At 43.0% G+C, this 20,254-nt stretch overlaps 1 protein-coding gene across 2 annotated transcripts in view; it reads left to right on the top strand.

Annotated features, from left to right (window-relative positions):
• The window catches only part of usp3 (ubiquitin specific peptidase 3), a 215,072-nt gene that overhangs the window by 183,388 nt on the left and 11,430 nt on the right, over positions 1–20,254 (top strand). For both annotated transcript variants that reach the window (XM_060853656.1, XM_060853655.1), the window contains 2 exons: positions 10,443–10,556; positions 18,028–18,095. In XM_060853656.1, coding sequence (XP_060709639.1) covers positions 10,443–10,556; positions 18,028–18,095 — 182 coding nt within the window. The remainder of the gene's footprint in view (positions 1–10,442; positions 10,557–18,027; positions 18,096–20,254) is intronic.

The following is a 20,254-nucleotide window of genomic DNA, read 5'->3' on the forward strand; positions in this document are numbered from 1 at the left end:
CTTGAATATTCAGTTCCCAGGCCCTGTCCATTTGAAGCCATGTCTCAGTTATCCCCACAATATTGTAGCTGCCAATTTCCAAAAGAACCTCAAGCTCACCCATCTTATTTCTAATACTTCGTGCATTCATATATAGTATTTTTAATTTGTTACTGCCCTCATCCTTCCTATCAACTCCTATTTCACTCAACCTTATGGCATGATCCCTTTTTGAGTTTTCTGCTTCATTGATACCGTTGTCTTTCTTGACTTCCCTTGTTCTAACTTTCCCTTCAATTTCCTTCTTAAACTTCCACTTTGTTCCCCCGCTTAAACACATCTGTGTTGCAGTAGCAAACCTGCCTGCCAGAATGAAGGTACAAACCGTCTCTTTTGTATAATTTATGCTTACCACAAAACATACCCCAGTGATCCAAGAATTTAAATCCTTGCTTCCTGCACCAGTTCCCCAGCCACACATTCAAGTCCATTATCTCCCTGTTCCTGGCCTCTCCAACCCGAGGAACTGGAAGCAAACCGGAGATAAACACTCTGGACATCCTGCTTTTCAGCTTTCTTCCTAGTTCTCCGAAGTCCTGCTGTAGTATGTTCCTCCTCTTCTTCCCGACATCATTTGTGCCAGCAATTACCACCACGTCTGGCTCTTCACCTTCGCCCTTGAGGATTTCCTGCACTCTGCCTGCGATGTCCTTAATCCTGGCACCAGGAAGGCAACACACCATCCTTAAATCCCGCCTGTTGCCACAGAAACCCCGTTCAGTTCCTCTCACTATGGACTCCCCTATCACCACGGCTCTGTGCGATGTCTGACTCCTTGTCTCTGCCTCCACGCCAACCTTTGATTGACAGATCTGACCACCTTGCGGACTGGCAGTGTCATTTGTCTCTACTGTTTCCAAAAGATTCAACTTATTCATGACAGGTACTTCCCCCGCGGTCTCTTGCACCTGTTTCCTCTCTGCCTTCCTCATCATCATCTCTCTTCTGGTATGGTCGGTGTAATAACCTCGCTGAAGGTCCTGTCCAGAAAGATCTCGTTCTCTCAGATGAGCCTAAGGTTCTCGAGTTCTTTCTTCAGTGCTGCGATATGCTCTGTCAGCAGCTGAACATGCACACACTTTCCACAGATATACAAGCCAGATACACCAGAGTTGTTGACTTCCCACATCATGCACGTAGCACACTGAACCAGCTGGGCAGTCATGTCTTCACCCTCTTCAACTGTGGTGTAATCACTTCACTCAACCTCCTTGTCGAAGACTCCTGAGCTAAAGAAGTTCCTCTTTCAACAGAAACTTCCCTGGACTCTCTTTTTGGGGCAAGTCTGTGGACTTTAAAGTTAGGTTAGAGGAGGCCCTACTTTGTAGGACCTGGGGTCTAGAACACACCCACTCAAATAACAATCACTTACCTTCCCAACCGGCTCTGCGCTCCGACTTCACTTCCGCCCAGCTCCCGCCGCTCTCTGCTGCAAAAAGACCATTGGCGTTGAGGTAAGTTCTTAAATGACAATCACTTAAGATTGCGTACATCAGGTCGCGGACCTTCCCTTTTCTTCAGTATTTACAAATGAGAGGGACTGTACTGTTGAAGAGGAGAGTATGAAACGAACTGGCAAGCTAGAGGAGATACTTGTTAGGAAGGAAGATGTGTTGGGCATTTTGAAAAACTTGAGGATAGACAAGTCCCCCGGGCCTGACGGGAAATATCCTAGGATTATGTGGGAAGCAAGAGAGGAAATTGCATAGCCGTTGGCAATGATCTTTTCGTCTTCACTGTCAACGGGGGTGATACCAGGGGACTGGAGAGTGGCGAATGTTGTGCCCCGTTCAGAAAAAGAGAATAGGGATAACCCTGGGAATTACAGGCCAGTTAGTCTTACTTCGGTGGTAGGCAAAGTAATGGAGAGGGTCCTGAGGGATAGGATTTATGAGTATCTGGAAGGGCACTGCTTGATTAGGGACAGTCAGCACGGATTTGTGAGAGGTAGGTCTTGCCTTACACGTCATATTGAATTCCTTGAGGAGGTGACCAAGCAAGTGGATGAAGGTAGAGCAGTGGATGTAGTGTATATGGATTTTAGTAAGGCATTTGATAAGGTTCCCTATGGTAGGCTGATGCGAAACGTCAGGAGGCATGGGATAGTGGGAAATTTGGTCAGTTGGATAGAGAACTGGCTGACAGGTTGAAGTTAGAGAATGGTGGTAGATGGTAAATATTCAGCCTGGAGCCCAATTACAAGTGGAATTCCGCAGGGATCAGTTCTGGGTCCTCTGCTGTTTGTAATTTTTGTTAATGACTTGGAAGGGGGAGTCGAAGGGTGGGTCAGTAAATTTGCAGACGATACAAAGATTGGTGGAGTTGTGAATAGTGCGGAGGGCTGTTGTTGGCTGCAAAGGGACTTAGATACGATGCAGAGCTGGGCTGAGGAGTGGCAGATGGAGTTCAACACTGCCAAGTATGAGGTTGTCCATTTTGGAAGGACAAAAAAGAATGCGGAATACAGGGTTCTTAGTAAGGTGGAGAAGCAGAGGGATCTTGGGGTCTATGTTCATAGCTCTTTGAAAGTTGCCACTCAGCTGGATAGAGCTTGTAAGAAGGCCTATGGTATATTAGCGTTTATTAGCAGAGGGATTGAATTCACAAGTCGTGAGGTGATGTTGCAGCTGTACAGGACCTTAGTAAGGTCACATTTGGAGTGCTGTGTGCAGTTCTGGTCGCCTCACATTAGGAAAGATGTGGAAGCTTTGGAGAGGGTGCAGAGGAGATTTACCAGGATGTTGCCTGGAATGGAGAATAAGTCATACGAGGATAGGTTGAGAGTGCTAGGCCTTTTCTCATTGGAACGGCGAAGGATGGGGGGTGACTTGATAGAGGTTTATAAGATGATCAGAGGAATAGATAGAGTAGACAGTCAGAGACTTTTTCCCCAGGTACAACAGAGTGTTACAAGGGGATATAAATTTAAGGTGAAGGGTGGAAGGTACAGGGGGGATGTCAAGGGTAGGTTCTTTACCCAGAGAGAGGTGGGGGCATGGAATGCGCTGCCTGTGGGAGTTGCAGAGTCAGAATCATTGGTGACCTTTAAGGATAGGTACATGGATGGTGCTTAAGCTAGGACAAATGTTTGGCACAACATCGTGGGCCAAAGGGCCTGTTCTGTGCTGTATTGTTCTATGTTCTATGCTCCCATGGCTTGCCATTTCAACACACAATCCTGCTCCCATGCCCACATGGCTATCCTTGGCCTGCTGCAATGTTCCCGTGAAGCTCAATGCAAATTGGAGGAACAGCATCCCATCTGTACATTACAGCCTGCCGGTCTCAACATTGAATTCAACAACTTCAGATGATTATCCCATCTCGACCCCTCTGTTTTCATTCTGCTCTGTAATTTTATTTCATTTATTTTATTTATTTTAAAAAATTTTTTTTCACTGTTCTGTACCTCTTATTTCTTGACTGTCTCACTTTCTCTCGCTCCCCACTCTCTCATCACCTTTTCCTCTCCTCTTCCCCTTTTGGTACCCTTCTCCCCTGTTTTCCATTTCACCTCGGCTTCACCCATCCCCCACATATTTTGCCACATAGCACTGGCTTCAGCCTTGGTCATTCACAGCTCCTAATCTCCCTATAGTCTCTCTATGCACTGTCATTGTCACCTCTTTATTGCTACCTTTGCTTCTGGAGCCATGACTCACCTTCTCTCAGCCTAGTATAAATACCTCCCTATTTCTCCCTTTTCTTCGCTTTGATAAAGGGTCAGTTAGACTCAAAACGTCAGCTCTTTTTCTCTCCTTACAGATGCTGCCAGACCTGCTGCAATTTTCCAGCATTTTCTCTTTTGGTTTCAGATTCCAGCGTCCACAGTAATTTGCTTTTATTCAAGATACAGTTGGATGGGTTTTTGCATGGTAGGGCTATGGGGATAATGCAGATAAGAGGAGCTGTGATGATGGATAGATCAGTCACGATCTTAATGAATTGCTGAGCAGGCTCAATGGGCCAAATGGCCTACCTCTGCTTCTATTATTATAAAGCTATAAATTGGAAATCTGTAGTTTTAGCAAGCTTTTAGTCCACGTAGCCAAATTTTCCTTTTTCAAAATAACCTTTGAGGAACATGAGCAATAGACTTCCTTTGCTATCATGACATACAGGTTTGTGCTCATTATTAGTCACTTTTTAAGAAATCTACTGTTTTTTGTCAACGTTGAAATCTCCATCCATTGAACACTGAGCAAGTTTCAATAATAAGGATGTGCTGCAAGACCATGTAGTTAACCTTGTGCCTCAGTTGTCCAGTATAGTGCAGCCTACAATCAGTTGTTTAGAAAAACAGTTGTGTTGAATGGTAATATAGCAGGCCTTGCTGAGTTTTTAAGTATTAAAGGGGGAGGGAACTGTACTTGCTTATGAAACAAGGCTCCCAAGACACACATTTCAGATATAAAATACACAGTGCTATATCTCGTCCAGCCCATCTGTTACATTTAATTGAATAAAGTGAAGCTATCTTTTGAGTGTGATATATAAAGAGGTGGAATTTTTTAAATGTGTTTATCAAAGGAGTCCTTGTACCATGTGAAAAGCTACATAAAAAACAAAATAGGAATGGACCATTCAGCCCCTTGAGCCTGTTCTGCGATGCGTGTATTCCATATCAAGAGTCTAAAAATCTTAAGGACAGGAGTAGACTGTCCAGCCCCTCGAGCTTGATCTGCCTTTCATGGCTGATCCGACATTCCTCAAGTCCACTTCCTGCCTTTTCCTGTAATCCTTGATTTCTTTCCTGATCAAGAATCGATCAAATTCCAGCATCTGCAGACCTCATTTTTTACTCAATATTAAATATACACAATTCAATATAAATATATATGCTCTCACAGCTATCTCTGGCAAGAAGTTCCAAAGACTTTCAACCCTTTGAGAGAAGAAATTCTGTCTCGTCTCGGTTTTAAATTGGCGCACCTTTATTCTGAAATTGTGCTGTCTGGTCCTAGATTCTCCCATGAGGGGAAACATCCCTCGTTTACCTTGTCAAGCCCCTTAACAATCCTATCTCTTTCAACGAGATCACGTCTCACTCTTCTTAACTCGAATGAATAGAGTCCCAACCTGTTTTGCCTTCACTCACATAAGAGACCCACCATACCAGGGATCATCCTTGTAAATCTTCTCTGGACTGCCTCCATGGAACGATCTCTTTCCTTAAATAAGGAGCCAAAATTGCTCTCAGTACTCCAGATGTGATCTCACTAACACTTTGTACTGTTGCAGTAAGACTTCGCTTCACTCATACCCCAACCCCTTTGAAATAAGAGCCAACATTCCATTAGTCTTCCAGATTACCTGCTGCATCTGTGTGCTAGATCACTGTGTTCTGTGTACAAATACCCCCAAGTACCTTGGTATTGCAACGTTCTGTAGCTTTTCTCCATTTAAATTGTACTCTGTTTGTGCCTCCTTTTAGATAACTATATATCCAACTCATCCTTGGAAATATTCTCCACTGCTCAAAGAATTCCAAAGATTAACTATTTTCTAACAGAAGAAATTCTCCCTTCTCTCAGTCTTAAATGACAGACCCTTTGTTTTCCAATCAGTGGGCCTCCAGTTCTAGATTTCCATCAGAAAAGGGAACATCCTTTAATTAGCTCCTTAGCATCCTGTCAGTTGCAATCAGATCACTTCATGTTTTTCATAAGTGTGGGCACAAATAAGATGTACTCATAATACATCCCTAGAAGCAACTTAGTGAAACTTCTTTAAACTGCTTCTGACATTGCACCATTGCATCCCTATCATCAATCCTACACCCCACCTGACTATCTCCAGATGCCGAGAGAGACCTATCACCTTTTCAGGTTGCGAAATAGCTATTTAACACACCATGTGGTCTTATTTGGCTTGAAGTGAGACTTTCTGTCCCATCTGAGGAGGAGCTCTGAGAGTCACTGTCAAATCAAATTTTCAGTAGATCCCAGTCCCAGCAGTAACACTGGTGTGATAGCTAATGCTGAAACTACATCCATTTCACAATGGCAATTGGGATGGGTTCTACAGAATGAGGCCAGCATGACCTTGGCAAGGGAAGTTGGAAAACTGGATTGGATGGTCAAAGTAAAGAAGTTCCTGTGATCAGCCAGGGGTCAATTTTTCAGCTTCTGTCCACCAACCAATTTCTTTCTGGAGGAGAATAAAATTTATTGTCCTCGCGATTTGTTTACCTACCTATCTATATGTTATCACTAAATTTGGCTCCAATGCACCTTGCCTCTTCATCGAAGTCATTAATGTAAAGTGCAAGTAGTCAAAAGCGCTGATCCCTGTGACATTGCACTACATATGGTTTGCCAATCTGCAAATTATGTATTGATTCCCCACTGCCTGATTCTTGTTAATTCCCTACCAGTGGTAATATATTACCCCAACTCTCTAACCTTTTGTATGATTTATTGAATGTCTTCTGGAGATTCAAATACTACTATCTGCTAATTCCCTGGTTTCTGCCTGCTTATTACATTCTTCAAAATCTCTAATGAATTTGCCACTCCTAGTTTCCTTTTCACCTATCGTATTGACTTGTCTTGAATGGATTATGATTTTTTAACTGTCTTACTATTACTTCCTTAATTATGGATTCCAGCATTTTTCTCATGAAGAATGTAGAATTAACTGATCTACAATCTCCTGCTTGTTATTTCTTTATTTCCATTAATACTTGCTCACTGTTATTCCTGTACGGCTACTTTCATCCTTTTTAATTCCTTGTCGAGCTTTCATTGTCTGTTTTATTTTAATAAATACTTTAATAACATATAGAATAAATACTAGCTTAAATTTCATTTAAGTTACTTAAATTAGATAATGTCTTACTACTTTATTCTGCCTTACTCATCACACCTCCACTGACGCTCCCATCCCTGGGAGTACCCCCTACAGTACCCATATTCTTTTCCTTCCAGTCTCCTCCCCTGGGGTCCCATGGACGCCCATAAGGATTCCCACGGCTATACTATGGTCCTGACTAATATTGCCGACAAGTCAGTTTCAATATAATTTAAAAAGGGCCTCCATGTCCTATAAAACGGTTCCGTGTTGTGGTGCACCATATTTGTAAGGTAATCTTGGGGAGATGCTCCATCACCAGCTTACGCCACCCCAGAAGATCTGGTGGTTTTTCTGACATCCAATTTAGTAAAATATTCTTCCTTGCGCAATGGGCAAGGATATTACACTGTCTCTTCCCATGTTCCCTCAGAGAGGGCAAGTTTGGCAGACCCAAAAGAAGAATTACTGGATCCATGTCAATTTCAATCCCCAAAATGTCCTTTAGCTCCCTTACTAAAGTACTCCAATATCTTTGGATCTTGCAATATGACCCATAACAATGTGTGAGAGTACCTATATTAATTTTACATTTGGGACGTTCATGTGACACACCTCTCTTAAACTTTCTGGTGCCATTTGAGCCCTGTGTAAGATCTTCAATTGCATAGCCTGTGCTCTTGTTACATACTGAAATTTTCCTTACATTCCTCCAGATATCTTCCCATATCATTGTCTGTTTTTATATTTTGCACTTTTTTTTGTTCTTATGTTTAACTCTTAATTTATTTTTCCCTTTAATTTCTAAACTTTTATCAAATGCTTGTCTACCACTCATTTGTTTACCTACTATTTACCTTGTAACCTATTTTCCCAGTCCACTGCAGTCAACTCTTACCTTTACACTTCTGTAGTTAGTTCATTTAAATTAACACTAGTTCAAACCCAAATTTCTTAACCTCAAACTGAATGTTATGATCACTGTTACCAAGATGCCCTAGAGGCCATTAATTAATCCTGTCTCATTACGCATAGCCTAGTCTCAAATAGCCCGATCCAGAAACCATCCTACATAGGCTCTGAGCTCATCCTTAATGCTACCACTACAAATTTTATGCACCCAGTATGTGTGAAGATTGAAGTTGCCCACAACGTTTTAGAACTTTTCTCACCAGTTTGCGTTAGTTATTGATTCATATGGGGCTTCTAAGCTACTCTCAACTGATACCACTCTCTTTGGCTGTTTATTGTTACTGCCCAAACTTATTCAATTCTTGATCATTGATCATTCCTCACTACCGATCTCATATTTTATTAACAGAGCTAGACAGCCACCTTTACCCTTCTTTATATCTTTTCTGCTGAGTAACCCACCCGACCCTCAACATCTGTTCACAATCAACAAGACACAAATTAGGAATGTGGTGGAAAACTCCTCACTGGCTGGATGTGTGCCACTCCAAAAATACTTGTAGTATGACATTACCAAGGATAAAGCAGCCCACTGTTCCACCATCTAACAGGCTTAAACATTTACTCCGTCCACCACTAATGCAAAGTGGCAAAGGTGTGTGTTGTATATACAAGATCACAGTAGCAGTTCTGCGAGGCTCTTTCAAAAGCATCTTCCAAAATTGCAACCTCCACCAGTTAAAGTAATAAGGTCTGCAAATGCATGGAACACAATCCTTGCGAATTTCCCACCAAGATACATCCATCCTAACTTTGAATATTGTTTCACTGTTGTGCAGGTAAAACCCTGAAGCTCATTTTTCAACAGCACGCTGCGTGCCCCTGTATCACATAGACTTTCATCACTACCAGCTTCTCAAGGGTAGTTAGGGATGGTAACATATGCTGGCCTTGTTAGTGTCACTGACTTACCCATGAGGAATAAAAGAAACTCATCAAATTTCTGAGTTTAATTTTCTGTTGAAGCTGTACTCTGTGAAGTACAAAGCTCTGTGCTTTGTGTGAGCAAAATTGTGCCAACTTGCATTTGCTGCAATGTGAGGACTCTGTTTTTAAATCTCGATATTAAAATCAAGGACAAAGCTTTTTACCTTCAAACAAATCTGTTGCCACTCTTTGCAATGACTGACTAAAGTAAATTTCATTTTGGGAGATCCTGACTAGAGCAGATTTTACCTTGTGATAATAAACTTCTGATTCACTGGTAGCACAGGCAAATGTCAAATAAACTTCATCTTGATGCTCAGAAAGATTAATTTAATATCACTAATTAAAGCCATCAAAGTGAACAGTTTTATTCAAATTCTTATTCCAGTCCGCATGTTCCTTTGCCGCAACTTAATCGTTCTTGCTGAGGTTTTAGTTTTGGAAGTTGGAGTGCATTTCTGCTGATGCAACAGCTTAATTTCTTGCTAATCGGCATAAATGGAACCTTGTCTACTTAATCTTATGATATGGCAATTATTATGTATTACTTTGGCTTTAGGTCTGCCACATTTTCTCTTATTTTAATGATGCTTATGGACCTCTTGGGGAATCAGTTAGTTCAGTTAGCCAGGTGGCTGGTTTGTGATGCAGAGTGATACGTCACAGTGGGGTGACATGGTGGCACAGAGGTTATCACTGCTGCCTCATAGTGCCAGGGACCCAGGTTCAATTCCAGCCTTGGATAACTGTCCATGGAGTTTGCACATTCTCCCCATGTTAGTGTGGGTTTCCTCTGGGTGCTATGGTTTTTTCCCACAGTCCAAAGATATGCAGGTTAATTGGATTGAGCGTGATAAATTTCCATGCAGTGCCCAGGGACATACAGGTATGTTAGCCATGGTAAGTGCGGGTAATGGGGATGGGGTGGATCTGGGTAGGATGCTCTTCAAGAGGGTTGGTGCAGACTCGATGGACCAAATTGCCTCTTTCTACACTGTAGCAATTCTGTGATGCAAACATTATGGGTTCAATTCTTGCACTGGCTGAGATTACTGTGAAGGATTCTCCTTCTTGACCTTTCCCCTTGCCTGAGGTGTGGAGACCCTCAACTTAAGCCACCATCAGTCGTGACTCTGTCTACCTCTTTCTCTGTCTCTCTTTCTAATGAGATAGCGTCCCTATAGTCTGGTAAGACTATGACATTCACCTTAACATTCACAGACCACCAAATGGAGCAAAGGTTCAGATTGTTCTGAGCACAGTAACATGCAGTATGAAGACTGAAAGAGGCATCTGAAATAAAAAATTGCTTCAATTTGGGTGGTTCGACAGTTCCTTTAACTCTTGGTATGTTCACTGTATGATTGAAATTGATGTAGGATGTGATATTGTATTTTCAAATGTGATAGTGCCTTATTCATTTGTGGTCTGTTGCACTAGAAAGTGAAAAGTAATAGCTGTTGTTTTGTACAGTGAATTAAATATTAATGAATCTAAAATGGATATAAAATGGATATGGCAGATTAATTTAAGGACACATGAATCATTCTACCATTTGGATCATACTATAAATGTTATGGCCGCTTTTTTTGATGGTTCAGCAAGTTGAATGTGTTGAAAAGAGCTGATAGAATATGAAGTATGTAACTGAAAGACTCTGTGACACCATTTTTAAAAAAACGTTTTGATTTTATTTTCCTTTTTAATCTTAGGTGTTATGCTTGCATCTGAAAAGGTTTCATTGGACAGCTTATCTGCGAAATAAGATAGATACATATGTAGAGTTCCCTCTACGAGGTCTAGACATGAAGTGCTTCTTATTGGAGGTAAATATATTCTGATATAAGATATTTTATCTACTCCATCTATACAAGGATGTAAATATTGCAGAATATGTTCTCTATCTGAAATCCTTATCAAGTCTTGCAGTGCTGTGCCCTGTCCTTCTGTGCATATTTCATGTCCTCGACAGAGAGGCCCTTTTCCTGCTGGATTCTTCCACTTACACACTATAATTTCAAGGAAAAGCCAGAACAGTTGTAGAAAAACACCAAAAATGGCATTTTTGCAATTTCCTCGGGTTTCTGTGGTTTTCTGCTGTAATTTTGATCATTGATTATGAGACTGTCTGTAGTAATTCACCATTCTATTAAGTCTTACAAATAGATACACTTAAATTTCACATTCATTTCCTGGAATGCCTTCCCCATCAAATGTTTTGTTAACAGCTTTTGGGAAGAGTTTGTTGTCTGCCATACTGAGTAACATCCTAGGAGACAACATGAAAATTGATGGTGGTGTTGATAGTAAGGAGGATGGTCTCAGGCTACAGTTCAATATTGATCAGCTGGTAAATTAGGCAGAGCAATGGCAGATGGAATTTAATCCTGATAAGTGTGATGATTTCCACAGTGAATGATAGGTCCATTGGAAATGCTGAGGAGGAAAGGGACCTTGATGTATAAGTCCATAGATACCAGAAGGTTTTAGCACAAGTAGTCCGGGTTGTGAAGAGGCAAATGGGTCCTCTCCTTCATTAGTCACTGTGTGGAATACAGAAACAATGAAATGCTCTTACAACTTTATAGAGCATTGGAGTGGATTGCAGGGGAGAGGGTACAGAGAAGCCTCACAGCACCAGGGTCCCAGGTTCGATTCCAGTCCCAGGTTCGATTCCAGCCTCAGGCAACTGTCTGTGTGGAATTTGCACATTCGCCTTGTGTCTGCGTGGTTTCGTCCCAGAGTCCAAAGATGTGCAGGTTAGGTGAATTGGCCACGCTAAATTGCCCATAGTTTTCGGTGCATTAGTCAGGGGTGAATGTAAGGGAATGGGTCAGTATGGACTTGTTGGGCCGAAGGGCCTGTTTCCATACAGTAGGAAATCTAATCTAAAAAGATGCACCCGGATTTTGCCAGTGATGGAAAGTTTCAGTTATCAGGAGAAATTGGATAGGCTGGGGTTGCTTATCCTGGACCAAAGGAGGGTGAGGGGAGATCATGTTGAGGTATGCAAAATTATGAGAGGCATAGATAGGGTTGATAGAATCTTTTCCCCATGGTAGGTGTGTCTAAGAACCAGAGGCTTACGTTTAAGGTGAGGACTACGTGCTTTAGAGTGAATCTGAGGAAAACTGTTGTACTCTGTGGTAACCCTCTTTGCTGTCCACTACACCTCCAGTTTTGGTGTCATCTGCAAACTTACTAACTGTACCTCTTATGCTTGCATGCAAATCATTTATGTAAATGACAAGAAGTAGAGGACCCAGCACCGATCCTTGCGGCACTCCACTGGTCACAGGCCTCCAGTCTGAAAAACAACCCTCCACCACCACCCTCTGTCTTCTACCTTTCAGCCAGTTCTGTATCCAAATGGATAGTTCTCCCTTTATTCCATGAAATCTAACCTTGCTAGTCTCCCGTGGGGAACCTTGTCGATCGCCTTACTGAAGTCCATATAAATGACATCTACTGCTCTGCCCTCATCAAAAATCTCAATCAAGTTTGTGAGACATGATTTCCCATGCACAAAGCCATGTTGACTATCCCTAATCAGTCCTCGCCTTTCCAAATACATGTACATCCTGCCCCTCAGGATTCCCTCCAACAACTTGCCCATCACCGAGGTCAGGCTCACTGGTCTATAGTTCCCTAGCTTGTCTTTACCGCTCTTCTTAAACAGTGGCACCACTTTTGCCAACCTCCAGTCTTCCAGCACCTCACCAGTGACTATCGATGATACAAATATCTCAGCAAGAGGCCCAGCAATCACTTCTCTAGCTTCCCACAGAGTTCTTGGGTACACCTGATCAGGTCCTGGGGATTTATCCACCTTTAACCATTTCAAGACATCCAACACTTCCTCCTGTGTAATCTGGACATTTTGCAAGATGTCACCATCTATTTCCCTACAATCTGTACCTTCCATATCCTTTTCCACAGTAACTACTGATGCAAAATATTCATTTAGTATTTCCCCATTTTCTGTGGCTCCACACAAAGGCCGCCTTGCTGATCTTTGAGGGGTCCTATTCTCTCCCTAGTTACCCTTTTGTCCTTAATATATTTGTAAAAACCTTTTGGATCCTCATTAATTCTATTTGCCAATGCTGTCTCATGTCCCCTTTTTTGCTCTCCTGATTTCCCTCTTAAGTATACTCCTACTTTCTTTATACTCTTCTAAGGATTCACTCAATCTATCCTGTCTATACCTGACATATGCTTCCTTCTTTTTCTTGACCAAGCCCTCAATTTCTTAAGCCATCCAGTATTCCCTATACCTACCAACCTTCCCTTTCACCCTGACAGGAATATACTTTTTCTGGATTCTTGTTATCTCATTTTCCAGCCGTCCCTTTACCTACAAACATCTGCCTCCAATCAGCTTTCGAAAATTCTTGGCTAATACAGTCAAAATTGGCCTTTCTTCAATTTAGACCTTCAACTTTTAGATCTGGTCTATCCTTTTCCATCACGATTTTGAAACGAATAGAATTATGGTCGCTGGCCCCAAAGTGCTCCCCATTGCCACCTTAGTCACCTGCCCTGTCTTATTTCCCAAGAGTAGGTCAAGTTTTGCACCTTCTCTAGTAGGTACATCCACACACTGAAACAAAAAATTGTCTTATACGCACTTAGAAATTCCTCTCCATCTAAACCTTTAACACTATGGCAGTCCCAGTCGATGTTTGGAAAGTTAAAATCCCCGACCATAACTAGCTTATTATTCTTACAAATAACTGAGATCTCCTGACAAGTTTGTTTCTCAATTTCCCTCTGACTATTAGGGGGCTTATAATACAATGCCAATAAGGTGATCATCCCTTTCTTATTTCTCAGTTCCACGCAAATAATTTCCCTGGATATATTTCCGGGAATATACTCCCTCAGCACAGCTGTACTGCTATCCCATATCAAAAATGCCACTCCCCCTCCTCCCTTGCCTCCCTTTCTATCTTCTCTGTAGCATTTGTATCCTGGAACATTAAGCTGCCAGTCCTGCCCATCCCTGAGCCATGTTTCTGTAATTGCTATGATATCCCAGTCCCATGTTCCTCACCATGCCCTGAGTTCATCTGCCTTCCCTATGAGGCCCCTTGCATTGAAATAACTGCAGTTTAATTTATTAGTCCTACCTTGTCCCTGCCTGTCCTGACTGTTTGATTCACTTCTGTTCTCAACTGTACCAGTCTCAGATTGATCTCTTTCCTCACTATCTCCCTGGGTCCCATCCCCCTAACTTACTAGTTTAAATCCTTCCAAGCAGTTCTAGCAAATTTTCCTGCCAGTATATTAGTCCCCTTCCAATTTAGGTGCAATCCATCCTTCTTGTACAGGTCACTTCTTCCCCAAAAGAGATTCCAATGATCCAAAAATATGAATCCTTCTCCCATACACCAGCTCCTCAGCCATGCATTCATCTGCTCTATCCTCCTGTTCCTGCCCTCACTAGCTCGTAGCACTGGGAGTAATCCAAATATTACTACCTTTGAGGACCTCCTTTTTAAATTTCAGCCTAACCCTCTGTAATCTCCCTTCAGAATCTCACCCTTTTCCCTTCCTATATTGTTGGTTCCAATGTGGACAAAGACCTCTTGCTGGCCCCTCTCCCCCATGAGAACATTCTGCACCCTCTCTGAGACATCCTGGCACCAGGGAAACAACACACCATTTTGCTTTTTCTCTTCTGGCCACAGAAACGTCTGAACCTTTCACCAATCTGAAACAAAATTGTCCACCACTCATCAAAAAAAAACTTGAACAAGTTATTTCAACACAATTTGTCCTTAATAAATCCATGCTGGCTTTGTTAATTAATTAACCCACAATTGTTGAGGTAACCATCATTTTCATCCCAATTGTAATTTCTAGCAACTTCACCACCACCTTGGTTAACCTGACTGGCCTGCAGTTGCTGGGTTTCCTTTTGAACAAATGTGTAAAAAGGTCCATATATTTCAGTCCTCTGGAACTACCCATAGTCTAAGAAAGAGTTAAAAATTATATCCAGTGCTGCCTCAACTTCCGTTCTCAATACTTTAATGCCTTAATACCTTAGATGTATCTCATTTCGTTGTGGAAATTTTTTCAAAGGGCGGCACGGTGGCACAGTGGTTAGCACTGCTGCCTCACAGCGCCAGGGACCTGGGTTCAATTCCCGCCTCAGGTGACTGACTGTGTGGAGTTTGCACATTCTCCCCGTGTCTGTGTGGGTTTCCTCCGGGTGCTCCGGTTTCCTCCCACAGTCCAAAGATGTACGGGTCAGGTGAATTGGCCATGCTAAATTGCCCGTAGTGTTAGGTAAGGGGTATATGTAGGGGTATGGGTGGGTTGCACTTCGGCGGGTCGGTGTGGACTTGTTGGGCCGAAGGGCCTGTTTCCACACTGTAAGTAATCTAATCTAAACTCTAGGAACAGACCACATTTCCAATGTGGTGAAAGTCGATACTGCTGATGCTGGAGATTAGAGCCAAGATTAGAGTGGTGCTGGAAAAGCACAGCAGGTCAGGCAGCATCCGAGGAGCAGAAAAATCAATGTTTCTGGCAAAAGCCCTTCATCAGGTTGCCTTCCTGATAAGGGCTTTTGCCCGAAATGTCAATTTTCTTGCTCCTCGGATGCTGCCTGACCTGCTGTACTTTTCCAGCACCATTCTAATCTTGACCCCGCAATTCTAATACCATCAGCTTTTCAATTTTAAACCTTTCAAGAGGCTGACTACTTTTTCACCATGATTTATTTACATGGCATTTATACCTTGATAAAGTCAGAAGCAAAGTATTTGTTTCGTTCCTCAATCATGTCCTTGCCTCCAAGAGTAAACTTTTTGCCTGAATCTGTCCTACTCTTCGTTTTACCACCTTTTTGCGATGTATGTACTTATGGATGGCTTTTGATTTTCTTTTTATATTAGCTGCTAATCTCTTCTCAAATTCTTTCTGCTTCTGTAAATAGCTATTGTGGGCTGCACGATGGCACAGTGGTTAGCACTGCAGCCTCACAGTGCCAGAGATCCAGGTTCAATTCCCACCTCGGGTGTGGAGTTTGCACGTTTCCTCCCACAGTCCAAAAATGTGCAGATTAGGTGAATTGGCCATGCTAAATTGCCCATAGTGTTAGGTAAAGGGGTAAATGTAGGGGAATTGGTCTGGGTGGGTTGCTCTTCGGAGTGTCAGTGTGGACTTGTTGGGCCTGTTTCCACACTGTAAGTGATTTAATCTAATCTAAGTTGCTCTCCAACCTTCCATGTTCAGTCTGATTCTCCATTTGATGTCTGATATAAGCACACTTTTTCTTCACTATCGTTATTTTTGTCATCCAGGAAACTCTGAATTTGTTTCTGCCCAACCTTTTCCTTCTTTGGCAATATATATTGGCTTTGGCACAACTCTCCCTTTTTTTAAAGACAGCCCTTATTCAGCTACAGTCCTGTCTGCCAATCTTTGGGGTTCTGACTCATGAAATCATTCTGGCCTTATTGATCCTAGTGGTCCCAGCTCTGTCTTGATGCAATCTGTCCAGCCTGTACAGGTCTTATCTCCCCAGAGCCAGTCCACTATTCCAGGAATTTAAATCTTATCCTCTTGCACTATCTTTCTTCAACTTACTAAACCTTACTATTTTTGAGGTCCTGCTGTTAATTTCCGATGTAGCTTTCCAAATTCGAACTGCAGGACAGCATCCCTCATTTCTACTTGTGTCATTGGTACTAATATGACCATGACTGTGGCTATTCACTTTCCTTCCTCTGGGTGCTCTGCAATATTTTGGTGGAGTCAGGGCAGTAATGCCCGTCTCTTTGCCCTCCCTCCTCCCTTTCTGCCCTCTCACTAGGAATCATAGTGGTACAGGAGGCCAAACAGAGCCTGGGGTGGCTCTGTTATCTTGTGCCTTTTCCTTATATCCCTGCACACCATTACTAATAAAAAAAAATCCAACATCCTCTTGAATACCTCATTTGAACCTACCTCTACAACATATTAGTTAGAGAATTCCACATTCTAAAAATTCTGTGAAAGTTATTTCTCACATTACCCTGCTTCATTTACGCACCATTTTAAATCTATGCCTGCTTGTTCTTGTTTCCTTTCCAAGCTTCAAGCAGGAAATACTTCACCCTGTCTACTTTGACTATGCCCATTCATGACTTTGAAAACCTCAATCAGTTCACCTCTTAATCTGTCTTTTCCAGGACAAACAGACCCACCTCCTTTAAACTATTCTCATTGCTGAAGTTTCTTATCCCTTGAACAGTTCTTGTAAATTGCTTCTCTCCTCCCTCCAGTGTACTTATATCTTTCCTATAATGTTTTCACCCATAACTGTATATACAATACTCCAGCTGAGGTCTAACACACATTTTATTCAAATTCAACATCACCACCTTGCTCTTGTACACTATGCCCCTATAAATAAACTTGAGAACAGTGTCTGCTTTATTTACTGCTGTCCTGCCACATTCCAATCAAAGTGCATCATCTCACACTATTCTGCAATAAGTCTCATCTGCCCACTTCACCAACTTGTCAATGTCCTTTTAGTGTTCCACAATACCTTCACAGTTTACAGTTCTTCCGTGTTTCACTTCACCTGCAAACTTGGAAAATGTCCCCTATACACCAAGGTCCAGGAGAGAGGAGAACAATGGCCAAATACGGACCCCTGGGGAACTCCACTGCAAACCTTCCTTGGCCTGAAAAATATCCATTGACCATTACTCTCTGTTTTTTGATCACTCTTCCAACTTTGTACTGTGTTGCTCCTGATATAAAAGGGACAGTGACAACAACTTTCTTCACAATTCTGTTCAGTGGCATTGTTTAAAATGCCACTGCCCCACCTGTCATCCTCCATCCATCTGTTGTCCTCAGTCGCGGATGTGACCCTTACTGTATTATTAAAACAGAGAAAGATTTGCCACATTTTCAAAGTGAAACAAGCTATGAAATTCTGAGAGGGGATGCTCAATGAGTCAGGTAAGGTTACAGGTTGGGACATGAAAATTGTGGGAAATAGTCTAGGTAAGTTTACAGGTCAGGACGTGGAGAATGTGGGAATGGGTTAGGTAAGATTACAGGTCAAATGTGAAGAATGTAGAAATACAAGTAGCATTACAGGTTGAGATGAGAATATGGGAGTGGGTCAGGTAAGATTTCATGTGGGAATGAGGAGAATGTGGGAATTTGCCAAGTAAAATGACAGATTGGGATGTGTTAAATGGTGAATCAGCTGATGAAAAGAAAAATGTAATAACATCTGACTGTCTTAAAAGATGTTTGCACTTTTATTTTACCCTATTCTAGCCCGAGAACAGTGGTCCAGAAAGTTGCCTCTATGACCTTGCAGCTGTGGTGGTGCATCATGGTTCGGGGTGAGCATTTTTGTTTTTAGTGTCCTCGATTTGAGGATTTACATACAATTGGTAAACACTCTTTGTAATGTACAGGTAGTTCTCCTATAATGCCGCGATTGTGTTCCAGCAAAATCTCGTTAAACAGAAAATCACTTAATGGAAATAATGGGACCTGTGGGAGAAGTAGGTTTAGGAGTAGACTAGCAAAGAATATCATTGACAATCGCTTAAAAATCACCCAAAGGTCTAACGCAAAGTATAATACAGCCTGAATGAAGGTTGAAATCCTACTTATTAATGAAACAAAAGTAAATTTAACACAGTACATTTAAGAAATGTAAGAAAGCTGCTTTCTGTACAGTACCTCTCACAGAAAGCTGCTCTGTCACCAGCTGACATCAGCGCATGTGCAGGACAGCACAGAAGCCAGCGCTAACACCACGCATGTACACAATGGCACAAAGACCAGCACTAACACCACACATGTGCAGGACAGCACAGAGACCAGCGCTGACACCACCCATGTGCAGGACAGCACGGAGGTAAAAATAATGATTGCAGATGCTGGAAACCTGATTCTGGATTAGTGGTGCTGGAAGAGCACAGCAGTTCAGGCAGCATCCGAGAAGCAGTAAAATCAACGTTTCGGGCAAAAGCCCTTCATCAGGAATAAAGGGCTTATGCCCGAAATGTCGATTTTACTGCACCTCGGATGCTGCCTGAACTGCTGTGCTCTTCCAGCACCACTAATCCAGGACAGCACGGAGACCAGTGCTGACACCTCGCATGTGCAGGACAACATGGAAGCCAGCGCTAACACCACGCATGTGCAGAATGGCACAAAAACCAACGCTAACACCACGCATGTGCAGGACAGCACAGAGACCAGCGCTGACACCATGCATGTGCAGTACAGCACAGAGACCAGCGCTGACACCACGCATGTGCAGAATGGCACAAAGACCAACGCTGACACCACGCATGTGCAGAATGGCACAAAGACCAGCGCTAACACCACGCATAAGCAGGACAGCACGGTGCCCAGCGCTGACACCACCCATGTGCAGAATGGCACAAAGACCAGTGCTGACACCATGTATGTGCAGAATGGCACAAAGACCAATGCTGACACCACGCATGTGCAGAATGGCACAAAGACCAGCACTGACACCACGCATGTGCAGAAGGCACAAAGACCAGCACTGACATCACGCATGTGCAGAGTGGCACAAAGATCAACGCTAACACCACACATGCGTTGGACAGCACGAAGCCCAGCGCTGACACCACACATGTGCAGAATGGCACAAAGATCAGCGTTAACTCCACACATGTACAGAATGGCACAAAGACCAGCACTAACACCACGCATAAGCAGGACAGCACGGAGCTCAGCGCTGACACCACACATGTGCAGAATGGCACAAAGACCAACGCTGACACCATACATGTGTAGAATGGCACAAAGATCAGCGCTAACACTATGCATGCGCAGGACAGCCTGGAGCCCAACGCTGACACCACGCATGTGCAGAATGGCACAAAGATCAATGCTAACACCACACATGTGCTGGACAGCACGAAGCCCAGCACTGACACCACACGTGCAGAATGGCACAAAGACCAGTGCTAACACCACGCATACGCAGGACAGCACGAAGCCCAGCACTGACACCACACATGTGCAGAATAGCACAAAGACCGGCGCTAACACCATGCATGTGCAGAATGACACAAAGATCAGTGCTAACACCACGCATGTGCAGGATAGCATGGAGCCCAGTGCTAACACCACGCATGTGCAGAATGGCACAGAGACCAGCAGTAACACATGCATGTGCAGAATGGCACAGAGACCAGCGCTAACACCACACATGTGCAGAATGGCACAAAGACGTGAGCTGATACCACGCATGCGTAGGACAGCACGGAATCCAGCACGTACACCATACGTGTAGAATGGCACAAAGATGAGCGCTAGCATCGCACATGCGCAGAACAGCATGAAGACTGGCAATGACGTCGCACATGTGTGGAGCAGCACAGACACTGGCACGTGCAGAACAGCACAGACCTTGGCATTGTGCAGAACTGCATGGAGATTTCACACGGAGTTTGGTGCATGCGCAGAAGGAAGCACGGGAAATCATCCCTGCTGGAACCTATTGCCAACAGAG

Source organism: Hemiscyllium ocellatum, chromosome 42 (genome assembly GCF_020745735.1).
Source record: "Hemiscyllium ocellatum isolate sHemOce1 chromosome 42, sHemOce1.pat.X.cur, whole genome shotgun sequence".
NCBI classification, from domain to species: domain Eukaryota; kingdom Metazoa; phylum Chordata; class Chondrichthyes; order Orectolobiformes; family Hemiscylliidae; genus Hemiscyllium; species Hemiscyllium ocellatum.